Source organism: Cyprinus carpio, chromosome B15 (genome assembly GCF_018340385.1).
Source record: "Cyprinus carpio isolate SPL01 chromosome B15, ASM1834038v1, whole genome shotgun sequence".
NCBI classification, from domain to species: Eukaryota; Metazoa; Chordata; class Actinopteri; order Cypriniformes; family Cyprinidae; genus Cyprinus; species Cyprinus carpio.
Window position 1 is genome coordinate 23,839,447 of NC_056611.1, and position 21,717 is coordinate 23,861,163.

At 37.3% G+C, this 21,717-nt stretch overlaps 1 protein-coding gene across 1 annotated transcript in view; it reads right to left on the reverse strand.

Moving 5' to 3' along the window:
- Window positions 1–21,717, reverse strand: part of LOC109103645 (histone-lysine N-methyltransferase 2B-like) — a 39,496-nt gene that overhangs the window by 8,432 nt on the left and 9,347 nt on the right. Inside the window, 27 exon segments of the mRNA XM_042739926.1 lie at window positions 1–2,090; window positions 2,093–2,362; window positions 2,456–2,629; window positions 2,733–2,893; window positions 3,020–3,098; window positions 3,230–3,347; window positions 3,500–3,658; window positions 4,510–4,647; window positions 5,038–5,141; window positions 5,247–5,467; window positions 5,571–5,647; window positions 6,755–6,865; window positions 7,955–8,056; window positions 12,324–12,529; window positions 13,105–13,218; window positions 14,528–14,645; window positions 14,881–14,973; window positions 15,632–15,778; window positions 15,948–16,064; window positions 16,968–17,078; window positions 17,176–17,282; window positions 18,402–18,656; window positions 18,727–18,790; window positions 19,583–19,797; window positions 19,948–20,104; window positions 20,318–20,422; window positions 21,047–21,246. The exon segment at window positions 1–2,090 is cut by the window's left edge and continues 599 nt beyond it. Of these exon segments, the coding sequence (XP_042595860.1) occupies window positions 1–2,090; window positions 2,093–2,362; window positions 2,456–2,629; window positions 2,733–2,893; window positions 3,020–3,098; window positions 3,230–3,347; window positions 3,500–3,658; window positions 4,510–4,647; window positions 5,038–5,141; window positions 5,247–5,467; window positions 5,571–5,647; window positions 6,755–6,865; window positions 7,955–8,056; window positions 12,324–12,529; window positions 13,105–13,218; window positions 14,528–14,645; window positions 14,881–14,973; window positions 15,632–15,778; window positions 15,948–16,064; window positions 16,968–17,078; window positions 17,176–17,282; window positions 18,402–18,656; window positions 18,727–18,790; window positions 19,583–19,797; window positions 19,948–20,104; window positions 20,318–20,422; window positions 21,047–21,246 (5,813 nt within the window).

A 21,717-nucleotide genomic window follows, 5' to 3' on the forward strand; every position in this document is an offset into this window, starting at 1 on the left:
TTGGTGGACTTGGGTTGGAATGGTGGCACCTGCAACTGGGGGCAAGTTCCCAGCTGCTGCAAGTGTTGTGGACAAGGCATTGCTTTGCAAGAGGCTGGCAATTTGAGTAACACAGTTATATGAAGGGGAATTTGGAGTCGGTAGCTGGAAGGTGTTGCTTTCAGGGTTTTTGACAAATATTTGACCAAGACGATTAACAAGTAAAACATGTGGTGTAGGATCCACATTAGGTCCACCAACCTCCTTTACCGTAAGAATAGCATGACCTGGCAGTGCTTGGGTAACCAACTGTTGTTGAGGTTCAATTGCTGATCTGGGGGTTGAAAAATTGATGGAAATTGTTCGACCTAGAGCAGTTTCTCTTTGCATAGGTGTGGTGTTGTACCCATTGATGACACCTGGAGCAGAGGCTGGCTGAATGGCAGAAGGCATTGCTTGGCACTGAGCTGATGGTTGAGAAGTTACAGAGGAGATCATGCCAACAACTGTAGAGCTGATGGGTTGCGGGGAAGTGGGATGCAATGGGACAGACACTGTGCCCGAAACTGGCCCATAAGTCCCAAGAGGTACTCCAGTGGCTGATGGCACAGACAGCATTGACTTTGTTGGAACACATGGTATTGCCCCTCCAGGAACTGAAGGGGTGGGATGCCTTGGTTCAGCAGGTGGGTGTAATTTGGTTCTGAAACTCTCCATGGGTGGCAAGACTGTCTTACCCTCAGGAGTTTGGACAGGGTACAAGGAAACATTTGCAGATGGTGCCTGATTTGGGAATGCTGCAAAAGAAACTTGTGCAGAGGAATCAGAAGATGATGCAGATTTGGTTAACACCTTGGAAGGAACAGGATTTTGTTGCTGTGGAATCTGAATTCCATTAACTTCCATTAAGTCAAGAGAATCTTCTTGCAAGTGGTTGTTTTGGTAAACTGTAGAGCCATCCATTGACGACACAAAGTGGCCACTACTAGGATCCAAGTACAATTCTTTGGAGTCTTGTGGGTCATTTGGAGAATCCTGGACTGGGACCAACTCTGTGAAATGTGCATTGGGTGAAAGAGGATCACATTGCTCAAGAATTAAGGGTTCAACCATTAAATGAGGGGTTTGGTAATCATTACCATATGCTGAAAATGCAGTGTTAGAAGGCTTTAGATCAATGAAATTTATTAAAGGGTCTTGGCTTGACTGCAATGATTGGGTTACACCAAAAGAATCTTGATCAGCAACAGTCTCCGAGTTGGACACAGGTTCTAACCGAATTGAAGAAAAATCAGAAACAGGACTTGGAAATGCCAAACACAGACCATTGCTAGCTGTCTGTTCATGAGGCACAGCGTTGAACAGTTTGTGTGGCTTTTGGGGTTGATTTGACAATTTTACATCCTGTTTTTCATTATTAGCCACACTTGTATCACTCTCTGTCCCATCATCCACACCATCAAGTTGCGAAATCTGCCTTAAAGATGGAGATGTAGATGTCTGAGAGGCATCCCTTTGAGCCTTGCAAGAAACCACTGTGCGAGTGAAGTTGAAGTAGTTTTCCATGTCCTCATCAGAAGAACTATTACCCCAGTCTTCCCTACAAGGATCAACAGTACAAGACAATTTCTGGGTAGACATTTTGGACTTCTCTTCATCTGGCTCCCAGAAGTCTTCCTGGTTGTCTTCACCTTCAACTACAATTTGCGCACTGCAGTTCATAGCTACGCCTTCATTCAGCTCGGTTTCTTCAATTTCAAGCTCAGTTCTCAGCTCAGGTGCCACAGTCAGGTCTGCCTCTAAGTGGAAGGATGTGTAAGGGAAATCCTTGTCATTGCCTAGATGATTACTTTTTTGTGTACCCAAAGGGTCTCCTAATGGCAAGGCACCATTTTCTCCTGGATGCTCCTGTGGTGATGCTATAAAATGGTGTGGAAGTTCAACAGAGTCTATCTGATTAAAATCAAAAGGCCTTGGTCTTGTGGAGAGGTGGGTGGGAGAGGTGAGAGATCTGTTGGTGCAAGGGGTGCTGCCAATGCCACCTTGCCTTGTGGACTGTGAAAACAGTCCTGAGGTAGAATGGGCATCAATATTCCAGAACCCCGGACAGAGGAAGCACTTCGACTGACAGGACGAGCTGATGAAGAGGTCAGCAGGTTTTCAGTAGCACCAAGGGAGAAACCTGGGGATGTAGGCTGGGAGGTTTTAGGGTGGTGGAAACCACCTGCTCTAGATGCAACTGGGCCTGCAGTGGATCCAAGAGTAGGGGAGGCCATGTGACTGCGAGTACCGCTATTCTGGGAGTGTGGGCTATGCCGTCGTGGCCTTCGAGTATCTTCCAAATCACTAATAGTCAGGATGTGGTGAGGTTTGGACGGGGCAGCTCCTGGGTAAACAAGAAAACAATCAATGATCAAAATGCTTCATATGAACTTTGTGAAGACCATACATGCAACTTCACTGAATTGATATTAACTACCTGGAGAAGGCAGTGGTCTGGATAGTCCTCCAGTAGGTCTTCTGTTCTGGGGGTATGAAGGGATTTTGGGACGGGCGCCAAGGTCCGGTTTGGCAAAGACAGATACCGAGGTGGAATTTGTTTCAGTGGAAGGATTTGTTGAAGACAAATCCACTCTCAGGGCTTCAGTTTCTAACGAAAATATATATTGGAATAAATAATATTAAAAAACGCCATAAGTACAAGCCATGTACAAACCATCACTTTGGAAGTAGTAATATTACATAGTACTCACCTGACTGGGGGCATGGGCTATGGGCAATTGTGCAATTTTCTCCCTGATCGGGAGACTCTTCCACTGGTTTTTCCTGAACAGGTGACTGGACCTCCCTAACACGAAATGTGTATTTGCATCGGCGAAGGGGGTTTACAGTACTCCAATACCAGCGAGAGCATCTAAACAGCAGAAGAAACAAAAACTGTATTGATGTGCAAGCGAGTGGCAATACTAGACGTCAAGCATGTCCATTTCATCAGGAGCAAACCCCTAAAAAATTTTAAAAATTAATTAAAGCTACTTACTCATAACCCACGGGGAAAAGTTTTCCATGACAGGCAGATAATTCACTCAGCTTTCCCAGCTTTTTTACTAGCAAAGAACCTACCCGGTGAAAAATTATGTTTAAAACACTGTGTAATTATTGTGCAAACATTTTTTTACAACAAAACATAACATTTATATTTATGTGCATCAAACTGTGGTACTTATCCTTCAACAATAAAAACACCAACCTATCATTAAATTGATTGACTCTGGCTCCAATCCAGTCAAAAACTTTCTGCGAAGACTTATCCCTTCAAAATCCACATAAACCCTCCGAAGTACTTCAAACGCTTGACCAGTGATGATCTGGCAAATTACAGAAAAAAAGTTCTCTCTCAAACCATTCATATAAAGCCAACATTAGGTCTCTATTTGGCTGATTTTTTTAGTAACTATATCAAACTACAACTCAATAAGCATCTATGACTAAATTAAATGCTATTAAACTGAAAGCTCACTTTTCCACTTATAAGGTCACGATGCTTGTAACAGAAGACTCTTTTATCATCCTGGAAGACACAGTTGCGAAAGCGGGCACACATGAAGTGGTAGTTGCTCTGGCACGAAGTAAGGCAGCAACCTACCGTTGCCCCAGTTCGGTTACACCGTTCACAGCGCTACGAAAGGAAAGTCAGAAAATTAGCAAAGCCAAACAATATACTGTTTTTACCTGATGCAAGTAAACTGTTCATGTTTAAATACTAAATTATGAAATTTCAAACTATTTGAATAAACATTAACAATCTATTAAGCATCATGTTTGTTAATGTTATTAACTCAAAGCAGTATAAAGTGTCACCAGAGAATGTCTAATATGGCGAGAATTTTCACTCTCACTACACTTCCGGCTTCTGAACTGGTTGCAGTTCCACTCTGATTCCATATGAGGGCGCTCACAGGACAAGTGCAGAGTGAATGGAGGTCAATAGCGGTATACCCCTCAAAATCCACTTTTCTCAGAATATAATTTTTTGTCTAGTAATTTGAATGTTGTATTCGAAAGGAGATGCAAAGAAATTACACATTGCTGGGTGTTAGATTTTTTAGAGTCACTTATTTGCTTTAAAAAGTCTTTTAAAATGTCAATGACGTCATACGTTATACGTTCATTAGCAGAATGCTAGCGTGTTATGGGCAACAACAACTCAACCTGTAAGAAATCGAAAGGACATAAGCACTCGTTCATTCAACTTTCGACCTATAACCCATGTTGAACTTGCAAAACCTACAATCAGATCTGAGATTTCTCAACGGCAATCGGATGAAAGGGACAAATTTAGCCGTCTAGCCCCATAGACTCCCATTCATTTTGCACTCATGGCGATCACCCCCAGTGGAACTCTGGTGGAACTGCAACCAAAATTCGTTACAATAGGACTTAATAGGGAGTCTGAAGGCTCTCCGTAGACGGGATCTGGTGTCACCAATGGCTCAGTTGAATAAGAATTATATGAGCTCAATGACATACCATCAGACGGCCTCGTGCAACAGCACTGTGAACATGCAGAAGTGAGCCATTATCCTCCTCAAACACCTCTGCAGACCACATGGTGCAGTTTACATGAGCCCATTCATTTTGCCCTAGATAGAGCAACCTCCCTGCATCCTGGGAAGAGAAATGTATAATACAAAGGACTGTAATTTCAGTTTTGATGAGACTAATAATATTTTTCTCATATCAGAGTAAAACTTGTATGCTAATTTAATGACAAGGCATCTGAGCACCTTTACAAAAAATGACTGCAAAGTACTGGTATAAAGATATTATCCAATGGTAATTCTATAATATTGATAGTTATAATCATTACTAAATTCATACATATACCATACTGTTTACATAGTACTGCAAAAAATAAGGTAATATTCCCATGGTATACATCTTAAAAACATGGTATTACCATGGCACCATTCCTAAAATCCATGTTAAGGCCTTGTAGTAAAAAGCTATGATAAAGGTACAATACACTAGTGAATTTACAGTATTAAATGTACTTACACTGGCCTTTGCATCACCGTATTTTTGGCACAGAGCGCACTGTCTTTCGTCGTCTTTTGACCAACCCGTTTCCAGATCAGATCTAGCTGGTCGACCCTTCTTCCCTGGGAGATAGAATCAAAATGCCAAGTTAGGATGATTTGCACTGCTTTCCATATGATCACAAACAATGGTTACTAATCTCATTCTATACTTGCGTGTTTATTTACCTTTCAGATTCATTCGTAACGCCCTCATGTCCATAAAGTGTCCTTTAGGGTTATGGGCTAAAGGTGTGGACAGATCCTCTTCTTCTCCCATTTTAACATCCATGTGTCTTCCAGTCATCTGTGTGGTGCCTTCCAAAGACTTACTACAGCCATCTCCCTCACGCCATTGGGCATAAACATGTTCATAATTTGGCGGCATCACAGCATGTGAAAGCATTCCACTGCAGGAATGGAGCCATGTGTCATTACCACAAGCTACAACAATGCTTCTGCTCATAATATATGAATGTTAACTTCAACTGGAAAGAATTTAATTGTGCTTACGCTGGCAGATGTTTAGAGCGTGGATCCCATATTTTAGGGTCCTGACTGTTAAACCAACCATAAACGTCTTCTAAGAGCTAAAAAAGATTGGAAAAAAATTTTAACTACAAAAACACATATCCTAAGAGCATTCCTAGGACTATTAGGGCTCTATGATTTCCATGATGTCATGATATCGGAATCCAGTCACTAATCTATCATCATATCATATAAAAAGAGAAACAAAAGTTAACTTAAAGAAAATGTTAAAATATATTAATTAATGTAATGATAGTATTACTAATAACTAATAATGATTATTATAATTTTTTGTAATTATTAAATTATTTAATTATTTTTTAAGGAATATTTTCCAGATTTTATTTAGCAGAAAAGTGTAAATACACAACACAGTATTTCTGGAAAAAAATACTAAAAAAATAGTAAATAATTTAATAATTTTTTTAATGAAATCTTTTAAATAGAGATGCTTTTGATTGGTACAATTTAATAAAACCATTAAACTAACAACTAAATTTGAGGAGGGAAAAAAAAAAAACATTTCATAGGGCCTTAAAATTTTTATTTTTGTTAAGCTTTTAACATTGATGATGAATAAATGTTAAAAAGAAGATTATTTTTGTGATTTCGGATAATGGTCTCATGTGCTAAGTAATTTAATAGATTGCTGCACCAAAACATAAGATTAAGTGGTGGAAGAGCTCCGGTGCAAACGGCTTTGTTAAACTTTTCAGAAATTGGTGTCTAATTTCATAATTTCAATTAATTAGACATGTTTTTTGATTAATAAAAATGTAATTTAACCAATTAAAACAGTCTAGAAAAATTAAAACAGGAAAAAACGTTATCCAGAAAAATTCATTCGGAAATTGTGTAAAAATTAATCAGATTTCATAGCCCCCCTAGACTATATTTGGAAAAGCATGCTAACATACTACTATTTTGTCTCATTATGTAATTGTACTGCCAAAAATGATAAAACACCTTTTTTATTTTATTTTTTTTTTATTGTTTTTGCTTTCAAGATAATAAAATTAACAGTCAAATAGCAACTGAAGCTGAAACTGATTAAACAAAATCCAGACTTGTATTTTTAAGCAGTGCATCATAGTTTTATAGTTTTCAGAGAATGACGTAAGCTACTCTGACTGGTTGGGTAAACAAAAAATACACAACAATCTGACCTTCAGGTAATATGAGCGGGCGAGGGCAGTGGGTCTTTGGTCCTCCGGTAGAATTTCCTCATCTTCCAAGTGATTGCGAATTACTTTCACCACATCCTCATGAAAGGATTTCTGATTGACAAAGCCATAAAACTAAATTATAATTTCTAGTTTGTTATTATGTACATTCTGTAGCCAAATTTACAGTAATTCCAGGATTATGTTTGAGATTGGCTAGCTAAGATAAGTGCCAGCAAGGGAATATGCATTTATTTTTAGTTGCTTCTTTCAGAAATGGCATCTCGAAAATGCATAAATAAGATCTAACAGTAATTACCCATAAAGCCCAAGTTTATGAGCTTTATGGGATGCCAAACACTCTAAAAGCATGGTGAAACTGCACAGCCAAATCGAACCATGGAATGTGGACCAATTAGTAAGGTCTTTTCAACTGTACAATCACCTTCAAGTATAACTGGACTTCTTTAAACTGTTTTTGTGTCTCAGAAAACAAAGTGCTTAAAAACTTTCCCTTATGTTGAACTCGGATCTTAGACAAGCATAAGGGCCTTTCGCACTGCAGGAACCTTTTCATAGTACCAGAACTAATTGTGGAACTACCTTCTTTTTGGCGTTTTCGCACTGCCGGAACTGGGTACCATTTTAGTACCGGACTGCCTTTTTTCGAGAACCAAATTAGCTCCTACTCCGAAGCAGGGTCTAACCAGCACAACTGGTACTACGCGTGACGTAAGTAGACATTGATTGGCCAAACGTGTACGAAAACGCCCTCACCCACCATGATTTAAAAAGCCGTGTAAACATACACACTGCCAGTTGTCGTTGGAGAATCTCAGTCCTCCTTTCCGTTCTTTCAATTGCTTTACGTATACATCGACATTCCATGTCCATTATTGTGAAACCCGCGAAACAAAAACACAGCTCCGATCACAGCGTCCTCTATACTCCTGTTGTTAACGTTGTTCTTCTTTGTTTTCGTTGTTGAACGCCGTGCACAAATGACGTCGCTGTCGACTGGCTTACGTCACTTCTTAGTACACACTGTCGGTGAACGAATGCAACCCTTTAAATGGTACTGGAAATAGTTCGCGCAAAATCGTCCCAGTACTTCAGTACTGTACATTTAGTTCTGGAACTAAAGCGGTGTGAAAGGCCCCATAGACACTGAATCTGTATACAGACAAGAGTACAGAAACTGACCAAGGATGTGTACAGGCCTTCTTCAAACTTCTTTCCAATAGCACGGAAGTCGCAGACAGGCAAATCTTCAACCACAGTGTTCAGGAAACCCATTGTAGTGCACTACAAAAGAAGACAAATCGCAGAAAAATGTAACCAAGCAATGTTCCTTTTGATATGTATCCTGTACATTTACCATAAATGACAATTTTGAACAAATGTTTTAACAACGATTCTCATTGTTTAAGCAATGTTCAAACAGAAAACAACAATTTACAAACATCTCCTCTTGATTGGGCTCTGTAGGATAGGACTGGTAAGATAAAGTACAAGAGCACAAACTGCAGAGATCCAGCACATTCTGACTAATGATTTTTCCCAGCCGAAAAGGTTTGGAAATATTTATGTAAAACTACATCATTCTAACTGATTTTTGAACAATCATCAGCAACAGACTGCTGCAGCTTTAAAAGTACAGCATAGGTCTAAGAGAAGTCAAAAGCTTAATTTGGATGGTAATTGTTTCTCATGGGGACGGATTTTCAATATTTATAGGGGACAATCTGTGTTTTCATTGCGGTCTGGGTTTTCCCACAACCCACGCAATAATAATTGAACAAAACAGCCAAAATATCTTGATTGTGTGGTAATTTAATTGCAGTCCCAATCCACATATATCAGTTTACAAGAAAAAAGTCCCCTGTTAAATCTTTTTGACCACTGCCAAACACTGTAAGGGAAATGCTACACTTTGCTTTAACTTGCATGCATATTTATTACTGAAATGCAGAAAAAGTATTTCCAAGGACTATATTTCATAACTTCTTCACCACAGCAAGTTGGAGATGTTAAAAACAAAGAAGAAAGAGAAGCACATTAACATTCAAAATGAGTACGGATGCACAATATTATCGGACCAATATCGGAATCTGCCGATAATGTCTTCATATTGAAATATCGGCATTAGCCCGATACGAAAAATTATGCCGATATGTCTTGCCATTAAGAGGAATACATTAACTCACATGTGCTCAGGGTATGCTAGCGATTAGATCACGTCAGCATTGTAGCTCAATTCTTGAAGCAAAGTTTTGCCTGAATGGTGATTGGATTCACTGTTTTGGATCGCTGCATTTAAACTGAAAATGCACGTACAGAATGACGCGTTCAGTGTATGATAGTGTAAACAGTAATAGCATGTGCAGCGGTCCTAATGCCCGCTCAGAAAGGAGTTTTAATTCTGTAGGGACCAACTTCTAATAAAATGAAAGCAAAATACACAAATAATATTTAGACTGTGTTGCTGATTAAAAGAAGCGGTAATTGATGCCATAAAATCATGAGTACATTTTGATTTAAAGATCAGAAGCTATAGCTTAAATGAAAAATAAAAAAATATTCACAAACATGACACTTATTTTAAATATTTTATATACACTGATTTAGGGCTGCACAATTAATCGAAATGAAATCGAAATCGTGATTAGACAGAAGCTGTGATTGTCATGCGTATCTTTCAGTGAAGCACGGTTCTGTGATCAGCAGTAAATCTCCATCCAACGGCCAGAGGGCGCTCTCGCGTGGAAACTCCAAATATGCCCATAAGAAGAAACCCAGGAAATGCCTATTGCTGCAGCTGAATAAACAGAAGATTTAACTGCTTACATTGATTCAACGTGAATAATAAACACACGACTATACTACGAAATATATTGCATGCCTTATTCTGTGTAAGAAGCCACATCACCTAACAGAAGGATTTATTTCAAACACTCGGCTCTGTTTATTTCAAACACACCATTATGAAGTGAGTTTGGAGTAAAAACATGTTATTAAATGTGGTTTTTTCACGTGCTCTTAGATGGAGCAGCATTTACTAACATTACACAGAGCCGTAGTTCACCAAGAAGCTACACAAACAGCTGTCGTCATTTTGAACGATTTCTTCGATTTCATAATCGTACAATAATATCGTCTGTGATTTTTTTTGCGTAGCTTGTCAGTGAACTACGGCTCTATGTAGTAAATGCTGCTCCAACTGAAAGCAGGTGATGGAGATTTACTACTAATCACAGAACCGGCTTTACTGACATAATGTGCATAATGATCGCGTTCGATTAATCGTGCAGCCCTACACTGATTTATTCAGTAATGTATAATGTGTTATATTTTTTAAACAAATTACGAGCTCTAAAAGATTTTCAGATAATAAATAATTATACATTGGTATCGGCATCGGCTTTGGCCAAAATGAGTTGAAAATTATCAGCATATCAGATATCGGCAAAAATCCAATATTGTGCATCACTAGAAATAAGACATTTTTATGGCAGCCACAGGTATGCAATACAATTTTAAAATATGTATTACAAATAATTACAGGCATAAAAATTCACACCAGTCAGCTTTATGTTTTCCTAATGTAAATAAGAGGTTGCATTAACTTATTTAATGACATCCATCATTTTGAGAGACAGAAAACCCATTTCAACTAGTGCATCTATTTCCTGTTTTTAAATTCCTGGGTTCGTAGGATCACAGAACTCTTCTCCAATGTGAATAAATTGCCATCCTGTCTGAATATGGATAAAGAAATGTCATAATTCCCATAATTTTTAAAAAAAAATAAATTCACACAAATAACAAGTTGCTTATTAGCATGCATATTACTGGCATATCGGCTGTTTATTAGTAATTGTAAAACACATTTTAATGCCTTATTCTGCATGACCATATTTTAAGTCCCTTAATCCTACTCCACACCTAAACTTAACAACTACCTTACTGACTATTAATAAGCAGCAGATTAGAAGTTATCCTCAGTTCCAAAGTATTAATTTAGCTGGAACTTACTCAAAATCAGCATGTTCTCTAAGATTATTCTTACCATTCCTTATCTAGTGATTACAAACCTACTCTCAGCCTTAGACATTATCCCGCAGAACGATGGCTGAATGCATAAGGTCCACAAAATGGCAAACACGTGAGGAGTTCTGAAGTTGTCATCTGATAAATGTCGTGACGCCAAACCCCCTCATGGGGATTTGGATCAACAAAGATGTGTGACGACAAACTCCCTCATGGAAGTAGAAAACTCTTGTGTTTACAAATGTGACAAAGATCACTTCAACTAAACGCTGACTATTAATTCCAGTGACTTTTTTAGGATCATGGAAACCCTGAACAAGGAAAGGCTCATGCTAGTCACAATGAACATTCTAAAAATGTTTATGTAAAACTAAATCATAGCTGCTTTTTGAACAAACAACAGCAACAGACTGCTGCAGCTTTAAAACTACAGCATACTAGGTTTAAGAGAGGGTTTAAAGTGAAAAGTCAGATGGTAATTGCTTCTCAGAGGGATGTAAGCTATTTTCGATAATTACAGAGGTTGATCTCTGGTTTTATTGCAAATGCCGGATTTTCTAAAGCATGTGAAGATCACTGCCCAGACTCTTGATGACTGATGATGATGATCTTAAAAATGTTTATCTGAAACTACAGCATCTTAAAGGGATAATTCACCCAAAAATGAAAATGGTCATTGATTACTCACCCTCATGTCCTTCCAGGATTGTAAGACCTTCGTTTATCTTCGGAACACAAATGAAGATAATTTGGATACATTTTGAGAGCTCTCTGTTCCTCCCTCAGACAACAAGGATCCTTACACGATCAAAGTTCAGAAACGTAGCGAGGAGATCGTTAAAATATTCCATGTGACATCAGTGGTTCAACCATAATGTTATAAAGCTACAAAAATACTTTTTGTGCGCAAAGAAAACAAAAACAACAACTTTATTCAACAATTTGTCTCCTCCGCATCACCCTATCGTGCCATTTTTGAAAGTATCACATACATAAACAACGTATGCAACGTATGTATGCAGATACATTGTTTATGTTCAGTTCAAATCGTAAACAACGTAAACAGTGTATCCACGTATGGTGCTGCTGATACAGAATAGTATACGTTGTTTACGTATGTGATACTCTCCAAAATGGCACTACAGGGTGACGCGGATATATTTTTGTTTTCTTTGCGCACAAAAAGTATTCTCGTAGCTTTATAACTTTATAGTTGAACCACTGATGTCACATGGATTGTTTTAACAATCTCCTTGCTACGTTTCTGAGCCTTGATCGTGTAAGGATCCTTGCTGTCTATGATAGGGACCGAGAGCTCTCGGAATGCATCAAAAATATCTTAATTTGAGTTCTGAAGATTAACAAAGGTCTTACGGGTTTGGAACGACATGAGGGTGAGTAATTAATGACATAATTTTCATTTTTGGGTGAACTATCCCTTTAACTGCTTTCTGAACAAGAAATGGGCTGCTGGAACTTCAAAAGTACATCAAACTAGGTTTAAGAGAGATCCAATGCAAACCTTCTTGCAGGTGACCAGGTGCTCAGTGAAGGTGGAGCTCAGCAGGCAAGACAGCACCCTATCTAAACCAGTCTTCAGCTCCTGGTCAAGCAGTTCCCTCCAACCTACTCCATTAACGTCCTCTCCATCAGGCAGCTCTTGTAAGCACGGCTGACAGGAGTACACCACGCTCTCAGGCAGACTCGACAAGATTTCATATAAATCATCTGGGAGAAAACACACAAATTGAAGGAGTCAGCCACAAACGCGACCAGTAGATTTCATACTGCTGATTCAGCCTGCAACGGTTAAAAAATTCACATTATTTCTCAATTACTTCTGCATTATATTGACAAAGTCATGTTTTCTCATAAGGAGAATTTCTCAATTAGACTAACAACATGGGGATGACATTCTGGGTTAGGGCAATCACACAACTATGTATAGCATGATAAACTGCGCAATTACTGAGAAAGTAATTGGGAAATGGGAGGCTTGCAAAAATGTTACGCCTGTAAACACAGTAGTTTAATAAATACTAAAAGAAAGGATAAACACATTTTTAAATTTATGCTTTCTCTGTGGATACAAAGGAATGCTTTCACATTACAGGCACAAAAAAAAAAAAAAAATGACAAAGCCTGCAGCTTTCTTTTTTTGGGAATTTGTTTCAAAGTGTCATTATAATGAAAGCCAAAAATAGAGCATGATAAATGAATTATTGTATTTGATGGATAAAATAAGATAAAAAGACCTAAATAAATAAATAAAATCCATATGCCCATAACATTCTGTCACTCACCTGTCAGACCTTCACATTTAGCATGGACCCAGTGGTAACACGTGGAGCACTGCATCATCTGGCTATCATAGTCATTATCTTCATAACACTTGAAGCACATGGTGCAGTAGTTACCTACACACACATACACACAAAGTTGTTAACTGACTGTGAAGGCATGTTTGGCTGAAATGGTTATAAATGTATATCATATGTACGTATCTGTTACACAAACACACACATTACAGAAAATTATAACATTTTAACATTTTGAACTAGCATATGAACAACAGAAAAATATTAGTTATGCATTAAATGAAAAACTTCATCCCTGTTGAAACAGCTACAGAGCCTAGGCAAATGCCAACTAAAGTTGTTTTCTCCCTCTTGTTTTTATGCCAAAAAGAAAAGAAGAAAAAAAACCATCGACCTCAAAAAAAAAAAAAAAAACTATTTCTGAAAAGCCCAGTATTAGTCGGGTTTTCATTGATGGGTACTCTTATGTAACATTCTCTTTATATAACATTGATGAAGAATGCTTGAAAATCTGGAAATGCATTTTACTAACATGATTTATTATAGGCCTGAGAGATAGTCAGACCCTCTAAAGCCGCTTTTCCACTTAAATTACCATGGAACAATTCGTCCCAAGAACTTTTTTCTGTTGTTGTTTTTTTTTTGCGTGTTTCTCTAATACCAAGTATATGAGCAAATGTCTAGACGGGATGATGTCTGGTAATTCAAGAAATAGCAGTGTACTTGATAACGTCAGTCAACTCACCTTGGCACTGCAATTTACCTCCCTGTATTTACAATACTAAACATGACATCAAACACCACTGCCTCTTTCCGTTTTCATTTATACATAAATAGCCGAAGAAATGTAATTCAGGGAATGTACATTACAATGAAACAAAATATTACATCAAGCAGTATTGCCTCTTTTCATTTTCATTTTAACATATTAATAGATTAATATAATAAAAACCAAAGATTACCTGTTCGATTTTTAATTATATGTTTAACCACTAGAGACAGCGGGCAAAATGTCAGAAGGACTAGCCGAGGCTGCTCTCGTTGGGAAACGTGAGCACTGAGCGCCTGCTGATCATGTGGAGCTCACGTTTCCAAAATAAAGGTCTTTATAAATAAACGGCAGGTTTGAGTTTTAAACAACTACATTCTTTTCTAAAATTCTTTTAAAACTAAATTTTATGACATAATAGTAATCTTTTTTTTTAAATTATGCAAATATGGTGGCCCACCCCTGAAATTTCCGGACCTTTGAAAAAGTACTACCTTGCGAGCAGGGACTTTCTGAGGGGCATATTTTTACCAGGAACTTGATTTAGATCCTGGCTCCTGTGGTGGACACAGAGTACCGGCCTAAAGTCCCTAGCTCCTGGGGAAAGTTCCTGCGGTGGAAACGGGGCTTAAGTCTCACCTTGATCAAACAGCCTAGTGCAGTCAGGACACAGCCCCTTGTCATGATTCCATTCGGTGTCCCAGCTCTTTCCTGGGGTCACACCACAACTCTTGCACCGGATGCATGTCATACAGACCTGAAAAAAAAAAAAATAATAATAATAATTTGTGTCTTAACTGAAGTTACAATACAAACATGAATTTGCCAGTTTGCAGCTTTAATGTCTTGTTTTTGCCTTATCCTAACAGATGTTTTTTTTTTTTTTTGCTTTGACATTTTCTAACATATCATGGCAACTGAGTCAGCAAAGCATACTGAAACTTCTTTGTAGGTCTTGAACGTTGAGGAAAGTACCACTGTGGTCAACTTACCCAAGGCTTCTTACGTTTGTTGGGTTTGGGGTAGTTGGGACCCAGACAGGCAGGATGATAACAATTTTGACACCTTTCACACTCCAGTAGCGGCTGCACAGAGATCAAGCACAAAAAAAAATATACATCGACCAGTGCCACAGCCATAAAAAACACCTGTTTCCTTTAAATAATAAAGATTTCCCTTAAACCAACAGCGATGACAAGAAAAATATACACACTACCTTTCAAAAGTGTAAAGTCATCAAGATCTTTTCCCAAAAGAAATAAATACTTTTATTAAGCAAAGACACATTAAACTGACCAAAAGTGACAGTACAGACCTCTGTTATGTTACAAAATATTCATATTTCCAATAAATGCTGCTCTTTTGAACTTTATATTTGACAAACAGAAAACTATTTCCACAAAAACATTAAGCGGCACAACTGTTTTCTACTGCTTCGGAAAATTCAGCTTTGGCATCTCAGTAATAAATTACATTTTAAAACATTTTCAAAAGAAAACTGCAATACTGTTTTACAATATTACAGACTGCACTGTATTTTTGAATGGAGTCTTAGTAAGCATAACAGATTTCATAATAATAATAATAAAAAAAAAATTTGAATGGAAGTTTATGTCACAAAATGTTCGTAATTCTGCTCTATACTCCTGAAGAACTTCAGACAATCCCAGCTTCTTATTGCTAGGTTAATGCATTCAGATTAGGGCTATGCATCAAAATCACGTTTGCAGCGTCGCAAACTACCTTGGATTCTTTATTCTTGCGTCCACAAACTCGGCAGAACTTGCAGCGACGACAGCACCAGTTCTCCTTGTTCTCCTCCAGAGGGCGCTCTGAAGGGTCCAAGCAGAAGCGATGGAAAGGCTCACAGCAGACTCGACAATACAGCATCTGCAAAACATATGGTTGTCGCGATGAAAAAATAACCAAGGTTTCTATTTCACAAACAATACCAGTGAAACTTTCCCATTATTATAACCAATTTCGAAAACCTAACATTTATTTTCATTTACATTTTTTGGCCTAAGATGTTTTATAATGAAGAGCAGTCAGGACGTACCTCATGTTGGCCTTTACTGGCACACAGCAGGCAAACATACTGGGGCACGAGGGGTAGTGCAGAAGTGAGGATGCTCAAACCTCCTGTCGCCCACACGCTCTGGACACTACAGTCCTCCTGTGAAGAGAGACAGAGAGGAGTAAGGAACATTTTAGCTGCATCACCTCAAGATAAAGGACCACAAATAACTGTATGAATTCAAATAGAAGATGTGAATGCTGTGTAAGATTTATTGCATAAACATAAACAAAAATCTAAACATTGACATCAATGAGCTTCTTTGTCTGCAAACATTTTATTTTAAGAGAAATACGCAATAGGTCCAAAAGTCTGAGCACACAGAACAAACTGGATTCAAAATCAAATCTAATCCTGGAATGTAAACCTGTTATGATTTTTAATTTTTAAAGGATGGGGTACATTTATAATGTTACAAAAGATTTAGATGTTTGTGCTTTTCTGTTCATCAAAGAATGCTAAAAAAAAAAAAAAGTTAGCACAATTTCCAAAACAATTTAACACTGACTAATAAAAAAATAAATAAAAATAAAATAAAATAAAAAGTTGTTGAGCAGCAAATTAGCATATTAGAATGTGCATGATCATGGTACACTGATCATGTTTTCTGAATGATCATGTTACACTAAAGACTAATGACAAATTCAGCTTTGGATCACAGGAATAAATTGCATTTGAAATATTAAAATAGAAAACAGTTATAAATTATATTATTTCACAATATTTTACTCTATTATTGATCAAATAAATGCAACCTTGGTAAGAATAAGAGACTTCTTTCAAAAACATTACAAATATCATAATGTATTAAGACTATTTTGCTGGGGAAACCCAGTCTTTCCAGAACAGAATCAAGTGCTGCCATCATGTGGAAAACCACTGCAGTGCTGAACATCAAAGTAGATTACAAATAAAATATCAGCCAGTCCCTCAACATGACAACATCTTTGGAGAGCCACCTGACTTTCATGCTCAGTTTTGTAAAAGAATATAGACATTTACCTTAAAATCAACACGGATCTTGTGTGTGGGCTCTGCGGGCTCCTGTTCTCTCTCTGCAAAACCATTGGCGAGGGCTGCAAGGACGCTGGGCGGCGTCTGTTCATGAGGGCTCTGCAAACAAAGGAACCATGAAAGTTGCTTTCGCTGCTTCAGTAACATTTTGGCTGAATGAGGACAGTTTTGAGAGAGATATTAACAATCATAATACCTTCTCAACTTTCCGCTTGATGGGTGGAACCTTGTGGAAGCTAGGTCTGCGATGCCGCACTCCCTCGTCAAAGGCATCGCCGACGAAGTCGTCAAATGACAGAAAATCTGTGGCACATTTAATACAAACAGAATTGTGACTTTGAAAGGAAATTACTTGTGAAACAAACAAGATTCTGGTTTCAATCGTATTAAAAAAAACAGAACCAGTTAAAAGACAAAAACAAAACAAAAACAAAAACAGTTCTACGCTTCCAATCACTGTGGTACTGTAGCTTGTTTCCACCATAAAATAAAAAAATTATATTACAAAAAGTAATTTTGACTTTTTAATCTCACAATTTCACAATCTCACAAAGACTTTATTTCCTTTCAATTCTGATTGCAAAATATAAACTCATAATTGTGAGATAAAAACTATAAAAGTTCAGAAGTGCAAGATGAAAAAAGAGCTGAAACAAGGAATAATACTTAAAAATATATTTTTTTTTCTCGAAATTGCAAGTTTATAACTCATAATTAAAATTTATCGTTATTCAAAGAGAAAATTAGAATTGTGAAATAAAAGCTCAAAATCACGAGAAAATGTCTAAATTGCGAGATAAAAACTTGTAATTCTGAGAAAAAGATTAGAATTTATTACAGGCTTATTTCCACCAAAGAATAAAACTAAATTAATTATTTCTAGTGTTGTAAAATGATTAATGGCATCCAAAATAAAAGTTTTTGTTTACATAATATGAATGTGTAGTGTTTATATTTATTATGTATATATAAATACAAGCACATGCATGTATATGTTCAAGAAAAAATATGTTATGTTTATATTTTAAATATATATATATATATATATATATATATATATATATATATATATATAGCATGTAAATACTTTAAATATAAATTTAATTAAATATAAATTTAAAATTATGAATTATCGAAATATATGCTGTATGAGTGTTTTTCTATATGCATAATAAATGTGCACAGTAACACACATATAAACAAAACCTTTTATTTTGGATGCGATTAATCAAGATTAATCGTTTGACAGCACTAATTATTTCATAATTCTGACTTTCTCACAACTTTAGAATTGCGAATTTCCATCTTATAATAAAGACTTTTTTTCTGAAGTCTGAATTGTGACATTTTTTGCTTGAATTGTGACAGATTAGCAATTTTTTTTATTCTCTGGTGGAAATAAGCTTCATACTATGCCCTAACCTGAGTTGCGAAGGCCAGGAGTTCTTCTGCGGGCTGGGGAGGTGGAATCTGATCCTCCTATCCAGTCAAAGTCAGAGTCGTAATCCAACAGGTCGCAATAGGAACGCGGTTTAACGTGTCGGCGTGGCTGTTTCCGCACAGATGGACTGTCACCCAGAGAGGCTGGAAACATTCGTCCGATTCCGTCGCCGCCCTCACCTTCCTCATTACTCGAGTGACCCGCACTAATTGACGAGCGTCGCTTTTTCATGTGCCCTGAAATTGGTGAAAAAGTTTATGGCAGATGCACAGAGAACACACTCTAAACTCTAAACCATGTTCTTACCTTTCTGAAGCTTGCCACTTAGCCTCAAGGCCTTCCTTTCCTCAACCTGATCACATCTCTTGTACTTTTAAAAAAGAAAGAAAGAAAAACAGCTATTGCAATTTAACAGGACCATACTCATCTGTATGAAAAATAGGAGGGCCTTGAATCAGTTACAACATTTCAGGGACAGATATAAAAAAATGAACAAACATGTATTTTATTGACATAAATGGGTAACAAACTACTAGAAATGTTGCCTTGGTAACTAAATACCTTAGAAATAAATGTTTAAATACAAAAATGACTAAAACTGAAATAAGGTTAATCTAAAAAGAAATATATATATATATATAAAACTTAATTTCAAAAGCACAAAAACAGCTAACTAAAATTAAAACAAACAAACTATTTCAAAATATAAATAGTTTATAAAAAGTTAATAGTTATCAGTAGTTTATAAATGGTAATTATAGTAATTATGTCCCCACTGGATTCAACAAATGCCTCGTTTGTAATGGGTTTTATTGGTTTTGTTTCATCGTGCTGGGAGACGGCACCCCAGTATGATAAAGGGCGTAACATTTCCGTCACACACTTGAGGTATTCAGCCAATCACAACACACTGAATAGCTGGCCAATCAGAGCACACCTTGCTTTTTTAGAACGATGAGCTTTGTAAAAATCGATGCGTTTCAGAAAGACGGGGCATAGAGGAGCAACAATAATGTAAAGTATGTGGAAAATAATGTGTTTTTTTAACCTTAAACTGCATAAACAAATTGCATTACACCAAATACACAAAATAATGTTCTTTTTAGCAACGTCACATGACCACTTTAAGCAGCAAAATCCCAGCATACAAAAACTAGCATACTTACACGCAGCACTGCCGTTTTGTGTTTGGGCCACCAAACTTGGGTTTGTCTAAGCAGTTTATGCACCTGCCACAGTCCTCCTCATGCAGACAACCTTTACACTCCCCACACCGCCGGGACCGGTTTCCAAGCAAATGAGCTCTACCGCGGCGAAACTTGGGTGTCCTGTGTTCTTGTAATACAGGGCTTTCTGGGTCAGAGTGAGACTCGACTCCTGCAAAAGTGACAGAAAATGTTAAAACACAGGCAAAATTAACAAAAGATAATAGACACTATCAACACATTGGATTTAGTTCTATTATCAGATCCTTTCTTAGGTACCGGTAATCATTTTCTTATTGGTAATCTTTGTAAGTGCTGGTACCTTTTTCTGCAGGTGAAGGGGATATATCTGATCTCTCATGTAGGGGTAGTGCACTGAGTCGAGGGATGTCGTCAGGGATCATGGCACGAGGCTGACCCAAAACCACAGCCGCAGCTCTGCATACGTGCTTAATGCGAGGCCCTCCTCTGGCAGGTTCTTAAGGAGGGAATTGTAAAGTGAAGGATTAAAACAACAGCACCAAACAAATTCTCTTCTGTTATCATACTGCTTTGACTGGTACCTAGTCAAATCTTAAAAAGAACATGTACAGCATTGCTAAGTGATTCTTATTTGATCCCATTAGGACCATTTAAGATTACTGTCCAATTCTGTGTTCTTGTTTTACATTACAAAAGAAACAAAACACTACCGGCTCTGGAGAAGCTTCAGTCTTGTTGGGACAGGCATTTTCAAGCCGCTCTTTCGGTTTTCGTCTCTGTCTCTTTGTTACAGTGATTCTACCCTCCGGCAAGAGCTACCAAAAACAAAAAGTGAAAACAGATTCAAATAATATTAATAACACTTCAATTATAAACATGTCCAACAAGCATCTAATGACTGGCTAAGAATTTCTTGAAGCGAACCATTCAAAAGTCGTCAAGTTTATTTATACAAAGGTGTCTATGATCTGTAAGAAGTGTTTGTAAGAAGTGTTCATCAAGGCTGCATTTATTTGATTGAGAGTACAGTAAAATTGAAATTGAGTACAGCAATTTAAATTACATGTTTTCTATGTTAATACATTTTGAAATGTAATAATTTCTGTGATGGCAATGCTGAGGTTTCAGCAACATTACTCCAGTCTTAAGTGTCACATGATCCTTCAGAATCATGCTGCTCAGGAAACATGAACTAAAACAGATGTTTAACATATCAATGGAAACCCTGATACTTCTGGATTCCTTGATGAACAGCATTTATTTGAAATTGTAACATTCATAAATGTCTTTAGTGTCACTTTTGATCAATTGGAAGCATTCTTACTCGTTAAAAGTAGGCTAATAATACAAAGAACACTTATGTCCGCTTTACCCAATGGACCCATAGTATTTGGAAAAACTTTGAATAGAAAGGCACACATTCAGTTTCATGGACTCACCCCAGATGATTTCAGCTGTTTCTGCTGGTCTATTTTAATGAGCTGAACCTTGGCTTTCTTGAGCAGGTTAAACATGCGCTTGTTGGCTCCTGTAAGGCGAGGGCGCTGGCTGACGGTTTTCTCCTCAACGTCAACGGCAGTTTTCTGAGTGTCCTCAGAAACCAGTGCTTCTGATTCTTTGAGATGCATCTCATCAAAGTCTGAGAAAGAAAAGAAGCATCGCTGGACTTTAAGACCAACAGACTGTCAATGAGGTAAGAAGCACTTGACAAACCTTGAGCAAACCTTTGCAATAAAATACAGCTGAAGAAAACATTTCACCAGCATTAGATTAACTGTGTTAACTAACAGGACAAGTTTAGAAAAATATATTTTTTATTTATTTTTTTTTTTTTAAGGAAAATGGATCATGAAAATCAACTTTGAGTTTAGGGTCAGGCTGCACGATTAATTGAATGTGATTGCAATGCGCAATTTGTTCATAAATCCAGTTCTGTAATCAGCAGTAAATCATCATCACGTGCTTTCAGATGGAACAGCATTTACTACACAGAGCCATAGTTCACTGACAAGTTATGCCAAAAAAATAAAAAAAACACCCCGCAGACGATATTATTGCTCGATTATGAAATTGAAGAAACGGTTCGGGATAATGAAAGCTGTTTGCGTAG